At 42.6% G+C, this 25,218-nt stretch overlaps 1 protein-coding gene across 1 annotated transcript in view; it reads right to left on the reverse strand.

Moving 5' to 3' along the window:
• Positions 1-25,218, reverse strand: part of CSMD1 (CUB and Sushi multiple domains 1) — a 2,626,220-nt gene that overhangs the window by 1,887,281 nt on the left and 713,721 nt on the right. The window contains exon 7 of the mRNA XM_085610820.1: positions 9,418-9,600. Coding sequence (XP_085466946.1) covers positions 9,418-9,600 — 183 coding nt within the window. The remainder of the gene's footprint in view (positions 1-9,417; positions 9,601-25,218) is intronic.

Consider the following 25,218-nt stretch of genomic DNA (forward strand, 5'->3'; position numbering starts at 1 on the left):
TGCACTGAGGTTGAGGGGGGCTTGGAAGTTTGTTGTCTGATGAGATTGAAGAGTTCTTTGGGACAATTTTTGGTGTTGTCTAGTGCTCTGCAAAAGAAGGCTGTTTTTTCTTTCTTTATGTGCTTTTTATATTTTCAGCGTTTCTTTTTGAGTTGATCAAGGTGGAATGCGGACAGGTTGTTCTGCCGGAGTCTTTCTGCAGCTCTTAGTTGGCTTCTTTCCGTATTTAGGTCTGTGTTGAACCAGGATCTTGATGAGATGTTCCTGACCCTTTTCTGTTTCAAAGGGGCCATTTGGTCAAGTATGGAGGTCATAGTTGCGTTGTAGTGTGAGGTCAGTTCTGTTGTAGATAGGTCGTCAGTGGGAGTGGAAAGGATTGAACTTATCCTTTCTTCCAGGTCAGCAAGGGAATCTGTCTTAGATCACTCACCCATCGGGGGGAGTTCTGAGTGCGAGTTGGGCAATGGATCTTTTGGTTGATGTGAAATAGAATGATGTGGTGGTCTGACTAGTCAACAGGCAGTATGTGGCCAATAGTGACTGTATCTTCGTGAGCTATGATGGCATCCAGGATGGAGCCTCTGTTATGGGTTTGCTCTGAGCAGCGTTGGATAAGATTGTTGTTGCGTAGAAGTTCATTCATGGATTGGATCAGAGAATTATTATCATCATCCCAATGCAGGTTGAGGTCGCCTAGTATTATGTTGTTAGAGCCCAAGAGTGAACAGTATGTTATCAGGTCGTACAGGTGTTCCCCAAATAAGGTGGTGTTGCCTGGTGGATAGTAAAGTAGATGGCAGTATAGCGCTTTGTTGTCAGTCGTCTTGATGGTGGCAGTTAGATATTCGAATGTGCTATATTTGAAGGAGTCTGTTTCCGTTACCGAGATGTTGCTCTTGTGGATGATTGCAATCCCACCGCCTCGCTGGTTCTTTCTGTCTTTGTTGATGATTGAGAACCCCGGGGGCACAAGCATGTCAATGATAGGGGAGAAGGATTCATTCAACCAGGTTTCTGTGATGAACATGATGTCTATGTCATGGGTGAGGGTGGTTTCTGCCATTTCTGTTGCATGTTTGGTGGCAGATGTACAGTTTATAAGCATGCAGTTGATCGACCCCTTATTGTCACTTTCCTTGGTTAGGGGAGCCATGGGGATATTAGTGAGGGCTGGAGCCCTCAATGTTCTCGGTGCGATGCGGTCTCTTCTGAATCCCGTGATAACCTGGATCTCGGACCGGAGGTTGATAGATGAAGTTGAGTCATAGGATTTGGCGAGATCGATCACTTCACTCAAGGAAAGTGCAGCGCTTGATCTTTTGGGTTTATGCGGTTGGTTCAATAAGGGGGTTGTGTTCCAGCTGTGCCATTGGACCTTGGGAGGACATGTATGTTTATTGTCGGTGGCTATAGGTGTAGAGTGTGGGCGTTGGATAGATTCCAGAGGTGTTGTGAGGCTCACTAATATTTTGTGGATTTCCTGTATCACGGTCTCTAGTTGGTTCTCTAACATATCAAGTCTCTGAGTCAAATTCCTGTTGGAAGTGGGTAGGGGAGTTTAGGTTCAGAATGTCCTGAATGGGGCAGTCATGGGAGGGAGGCTTGTCAGTGGTAGTGTGGCTCACTGTGTTAATGTTGTCTATGTTGTTCTTGGTTATAGATGTGGACAACTGGTGTGGAGAGTACCGTCGTGAATCAGGCAGTCACTTCTGTGGTGCCGGTGGGAGGAGACAAGTTAAAGCTATTGTGTGCGGGTCAATGGTTACGCGTGTTGCTTGAGGGTAGTAGTTTTGTGTAGGGGGAGCGGTGGAGGTTGATAAGGGATTGTAGAGTCTCAGCAGAGATGTACCTCAGGTTTGTTAAGGATGAGAAGTGTGTATTGTGCGGGTCAAGGGCGAAGAGGAGGAGGCGAGGGAGTCATCTGAGGGGGTTAGGTTGGTGGAGTGTGTCTTGGGGTTGTTTGACAGTTCTCCATGGGGGCCGGTCAGTTGGGGGATAGGGAGTTGTTTGAGTGTGAATAGTGTGAATGAGTGAAGGCATTGCGTAGCGTTGGAAACAGGGAGTCAAAGAGTCAAGGTTGTCGTTGTTGGCTTGGATCAGGACGGTACCATTGCTGTAGATGGTTGCAAAGGTGTTGCCATTGCACGTGGGGCAGTTTGGGATTGAGAACATCAGTTTTGCAGATGAGAGGGGTGCTTGTAGTTTTGGTTACGTGAAGGTGGGTTCTAAGAATGGTGTTCCAGATCAAGGGGCTCTGGGAGTGGAAAATTAGATCAAATTTTCTTCTGGCCTTTGGAGGGGCAGTGGTAGATGTCGGCGAATAGTGTTTCCAGGTGCTGTCTTATCAGCCTGTGTTTGAAATTTCTTTTCGCTCTGAGTGCGAGATTGGGGGGGAATACGATGGAGAAAGAGATAGGGCCATAAGGTTTCAGGCAATTTGGTGCAGAGGCGTGGAGGGCGATGTGAGAGATGCTATTAGAAATGCTTTACTGAAATTGCATGTATTTAAAAAATGTGCACCAAGCAACCATACTTTAGCCTGTGCAATGACTAGGCCTGAAGCTTCTTTTCCACCTTTGCCCATAGTAAAGTGTTCTGTGCAACAGCCTAACATTGATGTCATCTTAGAAGTGTGCTGACTTTAGTATTATGTTCATTTAGTTCCTCTCACCTCTTGTGAGATAATTTCCATTAGGAATAATACACTTATTGAAACTAAATAGAATAAATGGTGATGCAGTCTTGTAATGTTGCTAAAATATTAACTCAAAATATGTTTTTACATTTGCTGACTAGCCTTTATTTCTGTGCTGAAACTCCCAATCCATCTTTAGCTTAGGTAAGATGGTTCTCATGGGAAACTTCGTTCATGTTACAATTGTACCAAAGGAATGTATCAGTTCAGTTGACGAGAGTGCAGACTGTCGGAATCGGAAGAAGATGCATCGTATGACTTACAACACCACGTTACCAACTGTTCTAATTGGACATCGAGTGAAGGTGTCAATAAAAACAAATACATGTGTTGAAAGGGTATAATAACAAGTGTTCCTCGCTAGTTAGAACCACCACACCTCTACTTTCCCTCTTCATTCATCGCTCTCTTCCAGCAGAACTCTTTATGGGTTCCTATTTAGAATAGGCCCTATAGTTAGCTTATTGGGTTTCTTTATGGAAAAAGTCTTCTTTGCTAATTCCAACCTACTTTTACATTTCTGTATTTTTTTAAATTGAAAAGAAAATTCTTAACATTCTAACCATTTAGATAAATAAAGCATTTACACGAAACTTAACGGCTCATCATTGACTCGATGCAATCCTAAATGTCCATGATATTTGAAGACCTTACCTTGTAGGTGGCTCTAATTCTAAACACGGTGGAAAAGGTCCATCCGAGCTCCCCAGAGCCTAGAGGATTCTCCATGGTGCTATTTGTAAGTGGGTGTATTTTAAGATCGTAACCATCAAACAGAGGCCTTTTGGACTCCAGCACATCTTTCTCATCATCTAGTGTCCTATCTCTGTCAATTTAGTCCAGAATGTCCTGAATCTGTCCCTCAGGCTGACATTGGGTTGAATCATTCCATCACTTTTTCTCTCACAAGCTGAGGTGAATCCAAGCCTCTCTCTTTGTAAAAAAGAGCACTGTGTGTAGCCCTCGTACACCTCCACTGATAGATTCCCTTTGGAAATTGTGAATGACTCTGTGGGGGAGTGTGAGAGTATTGGACTTGGCATCCTTGGCATGGATTTCCCCAACATTTTGCTTTCCACTTCCTGTTTTTGCTGATTTCATTTTGGCTGGCTTTAGGACTGCACGCTTTACCACTGCTAACCAGAGCTAAAGTGCTTTGCTCTCTCCTTCAAACCTGGTATAATTGTCTCATAACCAATTGGCACATTTTTCTTGGAAGCCCCTAGTAAAGTGGTACTTCATGTATCTACAGCCCATAAGTTAAATGCTACTAGTGGGCCTGCAACACTAATTGCGCTTCCCACTTAAGTAGCCCTTTAAACATGTCTCAGGCTTGGCATTGCAGTATGTGCTTGCAGTTTAAACTGCCATTGCGACCTGGCAAAATTAACTTTTTGCAAGGCCTAAGCCTTCTTTTTTAATACATATAAGACAACACAGGGTATGCCCTAAATAGCCCCGAGGGAAGGGTGCAATGTATTTATAAAATTGGACATGCAGTTTTAAGCTTGACATTTCCTGGTATTCTTAAATTAATTTTCTCTACTACAAGGCCTACCTCTCCGGTAGGATAACATTAGGTTGCCCTATTACATCTAATAAGTGGTAACTTTCAACTGGGAGCAAGTAGGAATGTCCAATTTGGTGTCTGCATCACATCTTTGCAACTCCTCAGAACCGCTCCTGCACAACGTGGGATCTTGCAACACTTTGCAACCAGGATTTAAGGTACTTTGTTCAGTGAACCTATCTGAGTCCCTGTATCCAGCCTGAACATGTGACTTTGTCCTGGTCTGGAGTAACCAGATCACCACAGTTGGCGTTTTGCACTTTTAGGCACTATTTTCCCTTAAATCTTTAAAATTGAATATCTCCGGTTCTACTGATTGGATTTTTGTTGTTTTGATTTCAAATAACGTATTCAATTTTACTCAACTGATGTGGGGGTTTTTCTTGTGTTGGGTTTTCAATTTATTATAGTTTGAAGTGCTGCATAAATACTTTACATATTACCTGTATGTCAAGCCTGACTGCTTTGTGCCAAGCTACCAGAGGATTAAGCAAAAGTTAATTTGGGGGTTTCTTGTGTTTCACCCTGACAGAGATTGGGGTTGCTGCTTGATTAAGGTTTTTCCCCCTCAACCAGTAACATAGTTTCCTACAGAGAGGATTGCAGCCAATTGATTGCACACTTTCTTCTCTAATGAAGTTACTACCTGACAAGCCTTAGAGAACATATCAGGAATGCGTCTTTGGTTTTGAGTAATAGTTCTTTCTAACCTTGCATTGCTGCCTTAATCATAAATTAGAACTCCTACTCAGATGGTAAGGAGAGAAGTAGGTGTTACACCTCAAATCCACAGGGTGGTCTTCCCCAACTTTTTGCCTGCCACCTTCCATTTTTCTAGAGAAACACAGATTATGGACAGAATGCAGAGTAAATCAAACATTCTCCCCCAGTCAAGAAATTTGGGTTAAATCCATTGTTATTTTTTGCTCACCTAGCCACCCCAGTTTAGACCCAGCTATATGCAAATCAGCGCCTTGACCCTGTTCCACATGGGAACACTTAAGCTCAAACTGCCACGCCAGGTCCTCCCTGGACTGGAATCAAGCATCCTGGGACCAGTTGCGGGGCATCACCCCTCATCAGCCAGGCTAACTTGACTCCAGTGACACAGTGAGCCCAGGACCACTTCTGGGCATACCCGGCGCACTTAGGGTGAAAAAAACAAAGACACACAGATGATGGACGGAATGCAGAGTAAATCAACCATTCACCCCCATTCAAGAGATCTGGGTTAAATCCATCTTTTTTTGCCCACCATGCCACCCCAGTTTAGACCTAGCTATATGCAAATCAGTCTTGATCCTGTTCCTCATGGAAACAGTCCAGCCCAAACTGCCAAGCCACGTACTCCCTGGACTGGAAACAACCATGCTGAGACCGATTTCGAGGAATCACCCCTCATCAGCCAGGCTAGCTTGACTCCAATGATACAGTGAGCCCGGGACCCACGTCAGGGCCTACTCGGTGCACTTAGGGCAAGAAAACGAAAGACACACATACGAAGGACGGAATGCAGAGTAAATTAAAAAATGTACCCTCAGTCAAGAGATCTGGGTTAAGTCCATAGTTTTTTGCTCACAATGCCACCCGAATTTAGACCCAGCCATTTGCAAATCTGTCTTGAACCTGTTCCTCATGGGAAGCACCAGCCAAAATGCCAAACCGGGTCTTTCCTGGACTTAAAACAAACATCCTTCCATTTTTTCTGACATTGTTTTTGCTGGCTTTAGGACTTTCCACTGCTAAATAGTGCCAAAGTCTTGGAGCTCTCTACCTTGAACATGATAATATTGGCTCATACCCAATTGGCATATTTAATTTACTGATAGGTCCCTAGTAAAGTGCACTACACTTTGACCATGGCCTGTTAATTAAGTTTTTACTAGTGGGCCTGCAGCACTCATTGTTCCTCCAATTTTAGTAGCCGTCTAGCCATTGCCACTTTGACCTGGCAAGATATGTCTCTTGACAGGGCCAAACCTTCCCTTTTTATACTTATATGTCACTCCCAAGGCAGTCCCTGTATGACCCACATGTTTTGATAGCGAAAAACTCAAAATTGTGTTTTTCACTACTGCAAGGCCTATCGCTCCCATAGGTTAACATTGGGATTAACTCTTTTAAGCATAACTCCCAAATGTAAAGAGATCAACTTTTCAAGTTTGGTGTCACTGGACTCACAATTTAAAATCACAACTTATGATGAAGTTGGCTTTCAAGTTACAGTTTGGCAAAGTTGGTATTTACTTACTTTAGCCAAGTTGGTCCTGCTGCCTTTTCTCTTTAGTGTGGACTGGGTGACAGCTGAGTTTTTTGTATTCCCTCTAGACAGCCACACACAAAGGGAGCTGAGGTGTGTCTTGATGCGCCTTCAGAGGAGCTGGGCAGAGCATCACACTTACACCTGCAAAGGGCTGCTTACCCCCCTGCAGAGAGTCTGGAGCCAGAGCAGGAATGGAGGACTTCTGTACACTTGACATCATTCTTTGAAGTGCCCCACTTCGAAGACAAAACTGGGTATAAGTACTGTAACCCTGAGAACAGGAGTCCAGTTCAGTTCTGGACCTGTGAAGACTCTGCCAGGAAGATGAAATGCTGTGGTGCTAGAAGGACTGACACTTGGCTGCTCTGCTGGACTCTTGCCTTGCTGAGCTGCCCTGCTGCCCACTGTTCTCTTGCTTGGGTGAGAAAGACTGCCCCTGCATAACATAAACCCAGAGTGACTCAAAGGGCTTGCTAAGTCTCAAGGATATCAGAGTCTTCAACTACCTGCATCTGAACTCTACAAGCTGTGAGACTACCCTGGCAAGTGGTGCCACCCATCTCCTGGACCCTTAGAAGTGAGGCCTAAAGTGCTTCTACAAACAGAACCCATGCATTCTCAATGGAACCGGCACATCTTCACCTTTGCATAGGTCAGAACTAGTGAATCTTCACCTTTGTATGATTGGAACCGGTGCATCCTGTTAAAGTGTGGAGAATTTTCAACGTTTCACTTTGGCTGTACCTCACATCATCTTCAACATCAACGCAAGCACTGATCAAGGTTCTTTGGTTCAGAGGGACAAAGTGAGTCCCTGTATCTGACCTGTGCTCCATTATGGTTGGCCTGCACGACTAGACAACCCATTTAAGCGCGTATTGCTTCTAAACCTTATTTGCCAATCATTCTTTTAAAATACATATATATCAATTTTCTACTAGTCTGATTTTTGTCATTTTGGTCTTGTTTTATTTACAAAATTAAGCTCTATATTGCCACACTGGTGTGGCATCTATTTTTTATTGCTGTCACTGTGTTGCTCTTTGAAGTGTAGTACAAACACTTTACACATTGCATTTTAAGTTAAGCTTGACTGCTCCATGTCAAACTGCCAGAGGGTGAGCACAGGATAATTAGGGCAGAGGTCTTCAAACTGTGGGGTGCTTAACACACATCTCAGTTCTGGCCTAAAATAGCAACAAAAAGGGAAAAGAGACAGAAATACAAATCGTTGGGGTCAGAGCAATAATTCCCCTGACCCTGCCACCAATTATATAAGGTGTGTCTGCTTGTCATGTTCTCTGTTTATAAGGCACATAATATTAAATGTGAGGCAATAATATTTTAGTGAGGTTTTTGTGGATTGCAGACCCTGAGCTGATTATTTTCAATGTGCTCTCAATCCAGTTTTTTATGCCAAGAAAAACAACTTCAGCAGTTGCTTAGTGACAACGTATCAGACTTTGAGGGACACTAACTAGCCTCTGCCTCAGACCTTGCCTCGCTAAATGATTCTAACATTTCAGAGACAGAGGCTAAAAATGTCCCTACTGGGACCTACTGGATATACCTGATCCTGCTCTACTGGGGTCTGCCTGAAATCACAGCTAGGTACTGGTCTTCCAAACTGGTTTTAATTGCATGTTCCTTTTCCTTGCACTCTAATAACATATAAAAAATCATATCTTTGGTTGCCCCTTATTCAGATTTGATAATCCTGGTGTCTTCGTACACATTAAAATTGTCTCTTTGTTTTCTAAATTGGTTTGGGAAATTTTGTTACGTTCTTTTCTTGATTTTTTAATTATTGGTGCAGCTTGAACTTTAAATTGCACACCTCTGGGGAGTGCTGCTACTTGTGGTATAAGTACCACAGGATGAGCAGACATTTTTTAATTGTATAACAGAAAATCACTATTCCTATCATCTAATCCTTTTCATATAACATATTAACTGGTTCAAAAAATAAGTGTATGACCATATTATATTTGAAACACACAAAAAGAGATGAGAGGAAAGCTTTCAATAATTATAAGCACTGGCAATCACTCAGGGTAACATTCCAAACTATTCTTTTTATTGCACACAATGCCACCTCAGTTCGGACCAAGCCATATGCATCAGGCCCAGGGTATCTCAACTAAATACTAAGGGCCTGATTCAACTCAATACATTACTCTTTGTACTAAGTGTGTGTTTTTATTAAGTTTACTACAGAGTGTAAACTTACTACAAAAGTGTATGTTAAATGTTTCCACCCCCTGAGTATTGCAATTGGTTTACTCTTGTGTGGGTGGTTGACTTCCCTCCCTAAACCCTTTCCTGACCCTCCTTAAACCACTCTTACCCCCACCCTAATCCCATTTCCTTTAGTGGTAAGACTTTTCCAACCCACTCCCCTGTGTCCCTCCCACATTTACTATTAAAATCTATACTTGCATTTGCAGAAACTTTAGTAGCGATGGAGAACTCCACACATATATTTATTGGCAAAACGTACACTTTGTAGTACGTTTTGCAGTACTACAAACTTACTACAAAGTGTGAATCATGCCAAAGATGTGCTGAATGGTATGTGGGATGGACTCGAACATGATATGCTTATCAGTAATCAATTTATTATTTGAATATCCATGTATATCAAATTAGACACTGGTTAAGAAGACGTAAACAAAACAACCATGTCAAGGTCTCTGAAATGTTGAAGTGAAATTAAATTACTTACACCTTAGCATGCCTTTTGTAAAATTATTAATAGATAAACTAAAACTGTTTTCATCACAAGAAATGATTATATTTGAGCTGCAGTTTCCCCAGAAGAGAGGAATATCTGGATTTTTACATACACAGTGGTCAGGAAATCAGTAAGATAATGTAATGCATTCTTACAGACACAGTTGGGTTTATTTCCGGACCACTGATTATTTTGTTGGCATGTGATCACTCTCTCTCCCACCAGCTCAAACGCTGACTGGCACTCAAAGGTAAGTGTGTCTCCATGCAGAAAACTGTTTCCGGTTCGCTTCCCATACACAGGCGTTCCTGGGTCTCCACATCCTCCTTTTGCAAGTTCTGTGTAGGAAAGACACAATTGTCACAAAATATGCATTTGTACGATGACAAAATACTTAGGTCTTCAACACCTCACAAGTTTATTAAAACCTGTCAAGTCTTCACTGTCACAACATTCAATAAATATTCTACATTGCAAAAAAAGCTCAACAGTAAACGGATTTTACATTATTAATCCCTTAATTATCTACCCTATAACCTTTTCTGGCAAACAGAAATCCAGAGAACTGTAGGCAATTTTGATTTGACAGCATACTTATGAAGTGAGTGTTGATAACTGTGCCAAAGGTCAATATTTAAGTCTGTAAAATTGTACATGGACACTTAAACCAATGATATGTATATATATGATGATAATGTGATCAAGGCTTGGAGGAGCCAAAACGTTATGGCAGCAACGCAATAATAAAAATATCAACTGATATTCTGGGTCCGTGTCCATGTTTGGGAGGAAGCCGACAACACGCGGAGCTTATTCATATATATGTATATATATATATATATATATTCACAGAAAAAACCATAGGTTTCAGGCACGTTATAGTTAGGAATTAGCATTTAAAAAACCTCAGAAATTCACTGAAAAAACCATAGGTTTCAGGGGTGTTATAGTTAGCTGGACTTTTCACTTGTACAAAACCATTGAAATTCCCCCGTTATAGTTAGTTCAGCTAACTATAACTCGCGCGCCCGCAATGCACTGCTGATGACGTCACATATTACATCACTCATGACATGGTCAGTGACATCACTCATGACATCACTGATGACATCTCAAATGACATCACTGATGACATCACTGATGACATCATCCAGTGAATGTGTGTTTTTCTGAAAATTAAATATGTTTTATATATGTATATCTCAAGGTCGATGGAAGAATAAATGGGTATATAAGTGTCTAAATGGATGATTTGTTTTTGAAAAATTGATTGTGTAACTGACTGATTAAGTGTATCATAGTGAATACATGGCTTAGTGAGTAATGTTTAAATATGTAAATATCTGTATCAGTCTCTCACTTTGTGTATAAGTGGCTGCATGGGTTGGTGAGTAGCTACATGGGTGTCTATATAGGTTATTAGTTGGTTTTTTGAGTATCAGTCTGAGTGTCTGCATGGTTCGGTGGGGGGTATTACGTAGTGCATAGGTGCATGAATGAGTGACTCACTGTTTGTATGTGTTGAACACAGCATGTGTGCAGGACTGTATGGGTGGATGAGTGTGTGTATGGGTGTGTTAGTGAGTGAATGACTGTCTCAATAGTGTCTTTATGAGTAACTACATATGTTTTAAACTAGTATATGTGACTATTGGTGTATATATGTGAGTATATGTGAGAGTGAGAGATTGAAAGAGTTCCTGTATGAATAAGTATGTGTTTCTATAAGTGATTGTTTAAAAGACTAAGTATGTGTAAGTTTCCGTAGAAGTAAGTATGGTGGTGTGTGTATAACTGTATATGCAAGTAAATGTATGTTTGATTCTTTATTAGCATGAGTGACTATGTGTGTGAGTAACTCTATGGATGAGTGGCATTGTGTAACAGGATGTATAGGTGTATGAGTACATATGATGAGTGAGTACATGTATGAGTGACTGTATAGGACTGTTGGTGAATGAGTGGATGTGTATGTGGATCTTAGAATTACTGAAGAGGTTGTTGTAACTGGTATTGGTATGTCCATTGTTTTGAAAATTTTAGTCTCTATTTTTGAATGTGTGTATCAAAGGTTATATTAGGGTGAGAGGAGGTCTGCCACTCTATCACAAGGATGATGTCATCAGTGATGTCATGAGTGATGTCATTTGAGATGTCATCAGTGATGTCATGAGTGATGTCACTGACCATGTCATGAGTGATGTAATATGTGACGTCATCAGCAGTGCATTGCGGGCGCGCGAGTTATAGTTAGCTGAACTAACTATAACGGGGGAATTTCAATGGTTTTGTACAAGTGAAAAGTCCAGCTAACTATAACACCCCTGAAACCTATGGTTTTTTCAGTGAATTTCTGAGGTTTTTTAAATGCTAATTCCTAACTATAACGTGCCTGAAACCTATGGTTTTTTCTGTGAATTTCAAAGGTTTTTTAAATGCTAATTTCTAACTATGCCTACAGAGATAGGACATGTGAAGAAAGAAGAAAAAATGCACAGAAAGAAACAAAAGAAGTGCAGAAAGAAGCAACAGAAGTCCTCAAATACGAAGATAAGTGCAGGAAGAAGGATAACGTGCAGAAAGAACAAAAAGAAGAGCAGAAAGAAGCCTTGTTGCAAAATCATCCTGTACCCTCAACTTTTTCAGACGGATACTGGTGGTAACTGAGTCTGACTAACCAGTCCTAGAGCCAGTGCTATGTTAAAAGACACTTAGAATACAGTGAAAACACCTACATACACTAGGGAACATTATGCGTTGGGGTCCCCCTGTGATTAGCATGACCTCCTCTGTAAGCCCCTAGTGTATAATAGGGCATGGGGATTAAAACTACCTCTTAAAACAGGCCACAGGGCGTTTTTGCACACGTTAACTCAGGCCCCGTCCCCTCCCTTCACCACTGTGTAAACACGCCCTGTGTCCATTTTTAGTTGAGAGATTAAGTTCATTTGAATCCTGAGGGTCCCTAGGGTCCAACTAGCCCACTAGGTACCTCCAGTAAGTGCCACAGAGCTGCGTTGCAGAGAGGTGTAAAAAGTGGCACGGCCTGGACCACCTCTCTGCAATGCAGCTCAGTGGCGCTTACTGGAAGCACTTGGTGGGCTAGTTAGCCCCCAGGGGCCCTCAGTATTGAAGGGAAATTATATCCCCAATTTAAAACGTGCCATAGTGCGTGTTTGCACACGTCACCTCAGGCCCCGTCCCCTCCCTTCACCACTGTGTAAACGCGCCCTGTGGCTGTTCTAAGTTGAGAGATTAAGTCCCCATGAATCCTAAGGGTCCCTAGGGTCAAACTAGACCACTAGGTACCTCCAGTAAGCGCCACAGAGCTGCGTTGCAGAGAGGTGTAAAAAGGGGCTTGGCCTCAGAACACCTGGCTGCAGCGCAGCTCCCTGGCGCATACTGGAGATGCCTGTTGGGGGCGCGTTTGCAGAGTGCTGCACGGAGGGGGCATGGCCTCCGGCACGATGCCAGTCTTTTATTTATTTTAGTTTTTTAAGAAGGGGGGCTGTTTGGTTCCCCTTCTTATTCTAATTTATTGGCCCTGATGACCCCATCCCCCAGGGCCAGTCTCCTAATTATATTTTTTTGACCCCAATCCCCAGGGCCGGCCACTGTTTTTTATTATTTTAAAAAAATATATATTTATAGACACACCTAGGACATGCTGGACAAACCGTACGTACCTATCACCATGACGATTTGCGTGATATTCATTAAAAGGCGACTATGCATGCAATGAATCTACGTGGAATGTATTTACACCACTAGTGAAGCTCTGACATGTCTGATGCCCTACCGTGCCTAATCCTGGTAGACACCCTTGTCGTTTATTTATACAAACATGGGTAGCTATTGACGGGCACATTTAATACACATGCACACCAAGCCATTCAAAGGGGATTCGACAAAAATTCGACCAAAACTATGCAAGAAACCTCCCTCACGGTTAATAAAACACACATCCACTGCCGGATGTGTAATACTTTTTATTTTACTCTCTGGAAAGGGGACGAACATCACTTGAGAGTCACAGCGTGCTCCTGACAGAGCCCAATGCTGTGTTACACCCACCATTGCCTGCCGAGTGCCACACACCTCTGTGTTGTATTCCACTAGCTAGTGCATATGCTATGACACTCTCTAGCCCATGTGCACTGTAACACCACCCCGTGAATATGTCATGCCACACTTGTCTTCGCACGGGTTATATTGCCCCATCTAACGTGCCTTTCTCGATGCCTATGTTATAACGCACAGTGCTATGCCATACATATTACAATCTGGGATCCATATCTTTGTCACAGTGCATATGCAACGTTACACTCCCCAGCACATATTTTATATTACAACTTTAGAGACTAGTTAGGTTACACAACACTGCCCTGTGCATATTACACTCCAAGGCGCATATCGCATAGCACGCGCTAGTGCCTGTGCTATCTCGCGCTCTCCAATGAATCTGTCATTGCGCACAATGTATTGCATATTATATTTCACGCCCGGTTCATCTTATATCACACTTTTTGGTGCATAGTTTATACCATACACTATATCTAGTTTTCATTTTCAATCGTGCTCTCAGGACTATGTTCTATATAACACTGTGTTCACCTACCCTTTTCACGGGCATTACATTTTGCGATAGGGGGTGGAGGGTCAGGGGGTGTTTCTGCCAAGTGAGCCCGGAGTCACAGTCACAAACGTCCTCTTCTTCCTGAATAAAAGTGAGATTATGCTGCATACTTGTTCATATTTTAAGTAGTTCGCACAGACACAATGTTTTAAAAACAATAAAGTTCCTAATACCCGCCTTCTCTGAACAGTTAGCTTGCTGCCCCATCCCCTTCCTCCCTATCCTCTGTTGTGTGAATCCATGGACTAGCCTCCTCCCTCCTGCCATGCATGGTCTGATGTGCTGCCACTGCCCTCAATTTAGTATGATGTACCAGTCCACTCCTCCTGCCCTCCATTGCCCAATTCTATGCCCCATCATTGACCTCCTGCTTAAACTCTGTGCTTAGCTTGCTGCCCCTATTCTCCTTCCCCCTGTCCCGATGTCTTTGTGCATGCCCCTGCTCCATCCTTTTTGCCCACCATGTCCCATGGACCTGCCACTCCTATCTACTCTGAGTGTTCTGTTGAGCTGCCACTCCCCTCCCACCTGCCTAGCATTGTCAGATGACTGTAACCTGTCCCTGCCACCTCCACCCTGCCTGTCCACATGCCATGCCCCTATCCTCTTTCTCCTGTCCTACATGGTCCATTGTACTGCCACACCCTTCTGCCCTCCCTGGTCTGTTGTGCTGCAACTGCTCCTCCTGCCTGCCCCGTGTGGTCTGTTGTGAGGTCCCTTCCCCTGAACTTTCTTGTCTGTGCACAGGTCCTGACCCTCCCTTCTATCCTCCATCGTCCTTTGTGCATGCCCCTCCACCCTCCTTCTTGCCCATCATAGCCATTGTGCTGCCACTAACCCTCCCACTTGCCATGCATGGTCTTCTGTGCTGCCATGGCCCCTCCCACCTTCCCTGTGTGGTCAGTTAGCTGCCCCTGACCCCCTCCCACCTTCCCTCCATGGTCTGTGTGTATGCCATCACAGTCTCACTGTTGCTCTTCATGGTGTGTCTTGCTTCTAGCGCCCATCCTGCCTGACCTCCATGGCTATCTTGCTGCTCCTGCCCTGCCCCCTTGCCCCCAGCCCTACTCCCTCCCTCCTGGCTTGTCTGTTCCATTGTAATGCCCCTGATCCGTCCCTCCTGCCCTTTATGGTCTGTTATGCTGCAGCTTTCTCTCCTGTCTGTCCATTATGGTCAGCTAGCTACCATTGCCTCTTGCCCCTCTGTTCTCTGTTGTCCATGTGCATGGTCCTGTCCCCTCCCTCTTGCTTTCTATGGATTGTTGTGCTGCACTCCCGTCCTGCATGCCCTGTGTGGTGTATTGTGCTGCTGCAAACCCTGATGCCTGCCCTGCAGGGTCAGTTTGGTGCACCTCTCCATGTCCCTCCTGTCCTCTGTTATCCAAGTCCATGTCCCTATCCCATTTCCTTCCATGATCCAATGTACCATACTTGCGAACATTTTGAACTTGGTAAGAGGGAGATTTTGAAAAAAAACTGGGGTATTGATTTTCCCCTTTGAGTTACATTGAAAAAGAGGATATTGTAGACAGGAGACAGATCAAATAAAGCCCATTTGAGCTTAAAAACATTGGACGTTTCCTGGCTGAATCGGGTCTGTTGGCATGTATGGTTGTACTACCATTGCCTCTTCCTTCTGCCCACAATGGTCTATTACATTGCCACAGCCTTGAAGGAGGGTAGATTTTGTATCACAGGGGGCCCCTGACCCGTTCTGTCCACACCTGAAGTATGAGACCCTTGTCCTTGCCCTGCCAGCTGCATTTGTAGGCCGTATTAAATTGACCAGCGGGTCCTGTGTTGCTATATAATTATCCTGAGACATCCTTAGCACTCAGCCAGCATAAAACCCCTGTGTAGGCCCTTCTGTTCAATATGTAGGCCTCTTTGTTAAATTGACCATAGCTCTGCAATTTTAGTGTATAGCAGTCTGAAGGCAGGTCTGCGAGGCCTTCTGATCCAAACTAGTAGCCCCCACCCTACCCGAGTGCTCCGTGCTCGGTATCAAAGTTCAACATCCCCCTGAAGCTGTCGACATACAGTAGGCTGCATCCTGGACTGGTACTTGCTTGCTGGGCAGGTTTCCCGCTTTTAAGGAAGTGGCAACCGCAGAGCGTCAAGTTAGGAGAACTGAGGAGATTTTATACATGAATATATTGAATTCCCGTACAATACCCATTATTTTCTGCTTGCTCTATGGAACTTACGATAAGCGATTGGCCTGAGAGACTGACCTTTTCACCCAGTCCATTGTCAGCATTAAGTGGGTAAATGACGAAATGTCTGGTAAAATCTGCAGACGAAGCTTTTGGGTAGCATACGTAGGTAGATGTAGCGTGCAAAGGAGCCCACAAAATGATATAAAAAGGGAGCACCCACAGATATCGACGGACTACCTCGCCGTCTGTATGTAGGTTAACAGGCAGTGCAGGTTTTCCCCAAGAGCTGGGAGCTCTTGTCTTCCTTTGCTTAAAATGTCTTGCTCTGCTTTGCTTGAAGTATCTTATTCTATTTTACCTATATGAAATGTCATGTTATGTTTAACCATTGTTCTCTTTACTTTTGCATTTAAAAGATGTTGTATTGTAATTGCAGGAATGCTTGCTCTAAGAGTAAACGTGAGTGTTCCTAGGTAACATTTTCCTTGGTGTAACTTGTTTCTCATGATGCATTTATAGATGTGTTTTCTCTCTCTCTCTGTCAGTACATTAATTGAGATACAGAGAATATTATGACAGCTGTATGATTATCTGGATTCTGTATTTTGTACGTTATGTCTCTATTCTGCGGTTTCTTTGAAGTTGCATCTTCTCATTAAACTGCCATTGTATTCTGCCTCCAATTCCATGTCTCATATGTCTGTTTTCTTCATTTTTGGAGCAAGCGTTCCTAGGCACCCCGGCTCAAATTAAGGTGCCCCTTTTGTCCCTGACTCACTCTCCTGCTCAGTTCTGTGGTGGCTCCCGGGGATCTGGGGACCGCCCCTAGCTTCCTTGACCCGTAATAGATCTTCCCTCCAACAGCCTCTCTTGCAAGTCCTGTATTGTTGGTTTGTTGCCCCTGCCCCCCTTTCCACTGCCCTCCATAGTCTGTTGTGCTTCCACGGCCCTTCCTGCCTGCTCAGTGTGGTTAAATTGTTGCCTTTGCACCCTCCTACCTGCCTTCAATTTTCAGAGTCCGTGCCCCTGGCCTCTGCCTCTCAACAGTATCCTAATGAACAACTAGATTGCTAACATTCTATATTTATTACAAAAGTGTGGAACGCCTGACATCATCTTGATGTAATCAAAACTGTAATACCTAGAGCATTTCCTTTAGAAATTACATATATGAGAGGGTCTTATTGGCATCAAAATTATGGTTAGTGCTCTAAAAGACTAAAATAAGGACATATTTTCTGAGTTTTCAAATAGCGACAAAGCACTTTTAAATTATTTGTTATCTTTATGTTTTTTTATCCAGTTGACCACTTGATTAAATGTTGCACTTAGGGGAGAGGATGTGGTGTTACTTCCAGAACTGCAGACTTTGCAACTGGGGAACCAGGTTGAAGTTTCTGCTTCAGCTCGACATTCTGTGATTCTGGTCAAATCACTTAGTCTCCCCATGTCTACAACCAAAATGAATTTGTTCTTGTGTGATGTAACCAATGCCCATGTAAAGCACTCCAATACCTGACAAGTCTGCACTATATAACACTGCAAAAACACAAAATAATAAGTGTTTTGCACACTTCTGTCATTGGGCTATATTTGGGCTACATCTGGGTGATTTTGGGCTACATTTGGGCTCTTTTGTCTCCGGTGGCCATCTTGGGAGATTTATTTGTTATGAAGTTTCCTAATTTCCTCATGTACTGCAGTCTCCTCAGTAGGAAATGCTTTCAGTTTTTTACTTTGATTCCATCATGAAGGTATTCAGATATGTCACACATTTGCCATAAATTCTGAATGTTAGCACTCTAGTTGCTCATTAGATCACTGTAGTAAAACTACTGCACCATGGAAGTCTGCTCCTGGTATTAAAAGTGCATGTTTCAGTCTGCATGTCAGAATTTTTTAATGAAATAGAAGAGGATTTGAGAAGTCACTCAAAATGTGCCCTCATTTTCTTTCTTCAGCATTAATCATAATTTCTATGGCAAAATGAACCTCCTCATTGTGTTCCTTTTTAAATTAAATGTTTTAAGTGTTACCAGTTTATTCCAATCAAGATGGCTTCAGGTGTGCCATACTTTTGTCATAATGAAGACAGTAAGCGCTCTAGTTGTTTTTAAGAACATTCTGGGACATTCTGTCATTGGGCTATATTTGGGCTACATCTGGGTGATATTTGGGCTACATTTGGGCTCTTTTGTCTCTGGTGGCCATCTTGGGAGACTTATTTGTTATGAAGTTTCCTAATTTCCTCATTTACTGCTGTCTCCTCAGTAGGAAATACTTTCAGTTTTTTACTTTGATTCCATCAAGAAGGCATTCAGATGTGTCACACATTTGCCATAAATTCAGAATGTTAGCACTCTTTTTGCTCATTAGATCACTGTAGTAAAGCTACTGCTCACCAGGGAAAACTGCTGCTGGTATTGAAAGTGCATGTTTCAGTCTGCATGTCAGAATTTTTTAATGAAATAGAAGAGGATTTGAGAAGTCACTCAAAATGTGCCCTAATTTTTCTTTCTGCAGCACTAATCATACTTTTTATGGAAAAATGAACCCCCTCATTTTGTTCCTTTTTAAATTAAATGTTTTAAGAGTTACCACTTTAATCCAAGCAAGATGGCTTCAGGTGTGCCATACGTTTATCATAAGTAGGACTGTTAGCGCTCTAGTAGTTCTTTGGAACACTCTGGGAAGCTGCAGTAGAACACAAAGGAATCAACTGACAGTCTCTGCCCTTGTTGGATGTACATGTTTTACTGAGAATGTCAGACTTCATTCTCACATGACTGAGAAAGATAATGTGAATTTACAGAAAATAAGCTCTCAGTTTAGCCTATAGATCACCTTCCAAACCTCTGTGGTAAAAGCATGAGAAAATATTTTTCTCTCAATCATGATATCCCAGCAGAAGGCTTTTTCACATGGTGAAATCACCTTAGAACATACCACAATTCCTAAAATGAGTATGGTACCATCAACAAATGATTTATAATGTAACTAAAGTCTTAAAACCTTCTATTAACTGCAATGCTTTTTAATGAGGTGCTATCATGTATATTGGTCCCAAGATGGCTGCCAACACTTCTTGGATGAAGTGCTGACAGCCAATCAGATCTCAGGATGAGATGTGTGGTTAGGCTACGCCCACATATATATATGCTTTTAAATGCTATTTTCTCAGGAAATACTTAACAGATTTACACCAGACCTGCAAAAGGCACTTCCTTGACCTTATGGCTACCTCTCTGCCAAATTTCAAGTAATTCTGTTCAGCCGTTCAGGCTGTAGCTGTGTCTAAAGGTCCTATGGAAAAAAGCATGGGGAAAACGCGTTTTGGGACCCCCCTTTTTTCTCGGCCCCTGCTTGACGAATCCCCCCGAGACTTTCAGGGTAGGAGCGGAGCGTAGCGCCCCACCTATTTTGAAAATTTCGCGAGGATTCGTCGACCGGCGCCAAAGTTATTCCAAATAGAATGTTGCGGATTTCCTATGGAAACAGGGTCCTAACTATAACTACCTACTGGCGACCGCCAGTAGGTAATATCTATATATATATATGTATATATATATATATATATATATATATATATATATATATATATATATATATATACACATATATATCTACATATGTTGGGGCATCACTTGTTGTTAGGAGAAACGCTGTTACTACACAGACACTCCATGTGAACTACACTTACCAGCATGCATCTGCTCAGCAAGGTGCGAGCTCAAGGGGCTAGCACACCTTCCATTGGAGGAGGAGTGACGACATCACAGAGGGAGCGGTCTATTTCACAGCTGCATCTTGTTGGACCCCCTTACAGAGCACAGAGTTCGTGAAACCGGCACTGAAGAGAGCCATTGGAGGCTTGAAACGCGTCTGCCTGAGCGTTTCAGGAACTATGAGCATTACGCGCCTTTGAAAATAAAGCCTTTGTCAATTTACCCCGGAGCTGTATCGCGCTTTTTCTTCAATGCGAGGAAGCTTTGGTTCAGATGTTAGAGTCAGCAAGCAGGTCGCTGACTAGCGATACACCCTCTCGTTCTGGAGCACCGTGAAGAGACCAGCACGTTGTGGATATTTTGCATGGACTGCATCAACACGGCGCCCCCCCAGCTGCCCAGATGGCCACATGGTTTGACAAGCGGCAAGGGGAGAGAGTAGGCGAAACGATTCGCCTGATAAGGGGCTGGCAATAGACTTTGTCTCATACTGCTGGGCATCTGAAGCTGACGTGTGGAACACAACCAACTTTGTTGGGGCATCACTTGTTGTTAGGAGAAACGCTGTTACTACACAGATACTCCATGTGAACTACACTTACCAGCATGCATCTGCTCAGCAAGGTGCGAGCTCAAGGGGCTAGCACACCTTCCATTGGAGGAGGAGTGACGACATCACAGAGGGAGCGGTCTATTTCACAGCTGCATCTTGTTGGACCCCCTTACAGAGCACAGAGTTCGTGAAACCGGCACTGAAGAGAGCCATTGGAGGCTTGAAACGCGTCTGCCTGAGCGTTTCAGGAACTATGAGCATTACGCGCCTTTGAAAATAAAGCCTTTGTCAATTTACCCCGGAGCTGTATCGCGCTTTTTCTTCAATGGGAGGAAGCTTTGGTTCAGATATATATATATATATATATATATATATATATATATATATATATATATATATATATATATATTACCTACTGGCGGTCGCCAGTAGGTAGTTATAGTTAGGACCACGTTTCCATAGGAAAACCTCAACATTCTATTTTGAATAACTTTGGCGCCGGTCGACGAATCCTCGCAAATTTCTCAAAATAGGTGGGGCGCTACGCTCCGCTCCTACCCTGAAAGTCTCGGGGGGATCCGTCAAGCGGGGGCTGAGATAAAAGGGGGGTCCCAAAACGCGTTTTTCCCATGCATTTTTCCATAGGACCTTTAGAACGAGCTACAGCCCGAACGGCTGAACAGAATTACTCAAAATTTGGCAGAGAGGTAGTCCCTAGGTCAAGGAAGTGCCTTTTGTAGGTTTGGTGTAAATCTGTTCAGTAGATTCTGAGAAAATAGCCTTTAAATCAATATATATATCTGAGCCCGCTTACGGTACGCTTACCGTACGCTTACGGTAAGCGTACGGTGGCGTGCGCGAGCGCGATTCTGATTGGCTCTTAGATCTTAGTAAACATTCGAATCGGCCGAAACCAGGAAGCGGCGGCCGCCATTTTGTGTATTTCACTCTGAAAAAAAAGAGTGAAAACAAGGAAAGGGGGCAATGAGGAGAGTTACAGACCCCCTAACAATTGTAAGGGGGTCAAAGAAGGACAGAAAAGTACAAAAAAAACATTTATTGATTTTTAAAAAAATCACGGGGTACGCGTACGGTAAGCTTACGGTAAGCGTACGGTAAAAAAAATAAAAATAAATAAATGAAAAGCAGATTTAAGAGTTTAGAAATTAGGGAGCTCTAAAAAGAGCTGTTGTGTTTATGAAGTCATTTTTTTAGTGGTACCTACAAGTAAGTACCGATGCAGAGTCTAAGGTTCAAGAGGAAGACTCTGTTCCCTTCATCATTGAAGTGCACACCATCTCCTCTATAAATGTCTTGCATGTCATAACGCAAGTTGTTGTGGTAAATGGCACCCATACCATAGTCACGGAGGAAAGCAGAAACAGATTTGTTGACGTGCTTTCTTGCTTTGTCAATCTGCGGACAGAAATGATTGGACCAGTTCCATTTTTGCCTTTGGCATATGTTGGAAAACACAAAGGCAGTTTTAGGGAAAAGTGTAAACAGTTGTGCAAAGGTGTCCTTCATAAGCATTTCCAGACCTACCCCAGTCAAAGTGCCTAGGTCATTGCCACCACAGTGCACTATTATGAGGTCAGGGTGTTGGATTTGAATGAAGAATTTCACCAATGGCATCAATTGGTGCCACTTTAACCCTCTCTGACCAATCCATTTAATGTCTACATTTGGCAAAGCAAGGTCTCTCACCATATCTGTTTTCTCTGCAAACTTTTCACTCCAGAAGACATAGCTGTGCCCTACAATCCACACTGTGAACATCTTCAAAGGAGAACTGGATGCACTCAGGAGGTGTCTTTCAGTAGAATGTCAATATGAAAAGAAAGACAGTTTGGAAATGGAGGCATACATATTTTTTTAAAACAAAAAGAACTGATTGGCTGTTTCATACCATTCCAGAATAAAAACTAGGCTGTATGTGAAAATTAATAGAAGCATGTTTTGTATTGGTACAAAAAAATGTGTAACCAAAGAACAGTACTATGGATTTGCTGTTAGGTTTGAAAAGTCAAGCACTCTTGCTCTGTGGAATTGAAACATTGTGTGTCGAACTTCTGACCTAACTGCACACAGCAGTGTTCCATGAGCTGTTGCTATGGTAGCAGGCAGAAGTCAAGTTGGGGGAAGGGTACTAGGCAGAAGTCAAGTTGGGGGCAGGGTACTTTTGGAAAAGGGTTGGTTTTCAACCAATAGAAATGTGTGATTACATTTGAAAAAAAGGGGGAAGCACTGAGATTTGAAACTTACATGTATATGTGTGGAAAAATAGAGGGAAAGTTTGCCATTATCTGGTTCTGCTGAGAGGAGAGAGGTGAACACAACAGAGATCCTGGCTCTGATAATCTGCTGTTTGAGTGTCACATTTCTTTCACAACTAACTAATTTTAAAGGTGAGTTTACAGTTTGAGAGGGGATGTATGTGGTAACTTAAGAAATGAATAATAGAAATGGGAATTGTTTTTGTTGTAGTTACACATGGTGGTTTCATAATGTGTCAGTGTGTAAAAGTGATTTACACTTGCCCCGAAAAAAAAAAAGAGCAGTAAGTGTGCTTTCAAATTGGCAAAGAAATTTCGTTTTGGGACTAATGTGAAAACATGACTCTGTGTGCATAGAAGAATTATAGGCAGAGATTTATTGCGTCTTGCTCTGGTGATTTCACAGTAGCATTAGATGGAAAGGGGGAGCGAATTATTGGGGGAAGAAGCAGAGGCTTAGCACACACCCATGTCCTTGCCGTGTATAGTCATGCACAGTATTTACAAGCCAGTGGGGTTTTCAGGTTTAAGTCTGTAATGCAAATACATTCAGCATCACTAAGGCTGGTTGCCCTTGCTGGAGTGTAGGCAGTCACAGAGAATGCACATGGTGGTGGTCTGAAAAAAAAACAGCTTGGACACGTGCAATTAAATAAATCAAAAATAGTGGTTTCATAATGTGTCAGTCTGTAAAAGTGATTTCAAATTGTAAAAAGAGATTTTCACTTGGCCCGAAAAAAAAAAGAGCAGTAAGTGTGCTTTCAAATTGGCAAAGAAATTTCGTTTTGGGACTAATGTGAAAACATGACTCTGTGTGCATAGAAGAATTATAGGCAGAGATTTATTGCGTCTTGCTCTGGTGATTTCACAGTTGCATTAGATGGAAAGGGGGAGCGAATTATTGGGGGAAGAAGCAGAGGCTTAGCACACACCCATGTCCTTGCCGTGTATAGTCATGCACAGTATTTACAAGCCAGTGGGGTTTTCAGGTTTAAGTCTGTAATGCAAATACATTCAGCATCACTAAGGCTGGTTGCCCTTGGTGGAGTGTAGGCAGTCACAGAGAATGCACATGGTGGTGGTCTGAATAAAAAACAGCTTGGACACGTGCAATTAAATAAATCAAAAATAGTGGTTTCATAATGTGTCAGTCTGTAAAAGTGATTTCAAATTGTAAAAAGAGATTTTCACTTGGCCCAAAAAAAAAAGAGCAGTAAGTGTGCTTTCAAATTGGCAAAGAAATTTCGTTTTGGCACTAATGTGAAAACATGACTCTGTGTGCATAGAAGAATTATAGGCAGAGATTTATTGCGTCTTGCTCTGGTGATTTCACAGTTGCATTAGATGGAAAGGGGGAGCGAATTATTGGGGGAAGAAGCAGAGGCTTAGCACACACCCATGTCCTTGCCGTGTATAGTCATGCACAGTATTTACAAGCCAGTGGGGTTTTCAGGTTTAAGTCTGTAATGCAAATACATTCAGCATCACTAAGGCTGGTTGCCCTTGGTGGAGTGTAGGCAGTCACAGAGAATGCACATGGTGGTGGTCTGAAAAAAAAACAGCTTGGACACGTGCAATTAAATAAATCAAAAATAGTGGTTTCATAATGTGTCAGTCTGTAAAAGTGATTTCAAATTGTAAAAAGAGATTTTCACTTGGCCCGAAAAAAAAAGAGCAGTAAGTGTGCTTTGAAATTGGCAAAGAAATTTCGTTTTGGCACTAATGTGAAAACATGACTCTGTGTGCATAGAAGAATTATAGGCAGAGATTTATTGCGTCTTGCTCTGGTGATTTCACAGTTGCATTAGATGGAAAGGGGGAGCGAATTATTGGGGGAAGATGCAGAGGCTTAGCACACACCCATGTCCTTGCCGTGTATAGTCATGCACAGTATTTACAAGCCAGTGGGGTTTTCAGGTTTAAGTCTGTAATGCAAATACATTCAGCATCACTAAGGTTGGTTGCCCTTGGTGGAGTGTAGGCAGTCACAGAGAATGCACATGGTGGTGGTCTGAAAAAAAAACAGCTTGAACACGTGCAATTAAATAAATCAAAAATAGTGGTTTCATAATGTGTCAGTCTGTAAAAGTGATTTCAAATTGTAAAAAGAGATTTTCACTTGGCCCGAAAAAAAAAGAGCAGTAAGTGTGCTTTGAAATTGGCAAAGAAATTTCGTTTTGGCACTAATGTGAAAACATGACTCTGTGTGCATAGAAGAATTATAGGCAGAGATTTATTGCGTCTTGCTCTGGTGATTTCACAGTTGCATTAGATGGAAAGGGGGAGCGAATTATTGGGGGAAGAAGCAGAGGCTTAGCACACACCCATGTCCTTGCCGTGTATAGTCATGCACAGTATTTACAAGCCAGTGGGGTTTTCAGGTTTAAGTCTGTAATGCAAATACATTCAGCATCACTAAGGCTGGTTGCCCTTGGTGGAGTGTAGGCAGTCACAGAGAATGCACATGGTGGTGGTCTGAAAAAAAAACAGCTTGGACACGTGCAATTAAATAAATCAAAAATAGTGGTTTCATAATGTGTCAGTCTGTAAAAGTGATTTCAAATTGTAAAAAGAGATTTTCACTTGGCCCGAAAAAAAAAAGAGCAG

Source organism: Triturus cristatus, chromosome 6, assembly GCF_964204655.1.
Source record: "Triturus cristatus chromosome 6, aTriCri1.1, whole genome shotgun sequence".
Taxonomy (NCBI): domain Eukaryota; kingdom Metazoa; phylum Chordata; class Amphibia; order Caudata; family Salamandridae; genus Triturus; species Triturus cristatus.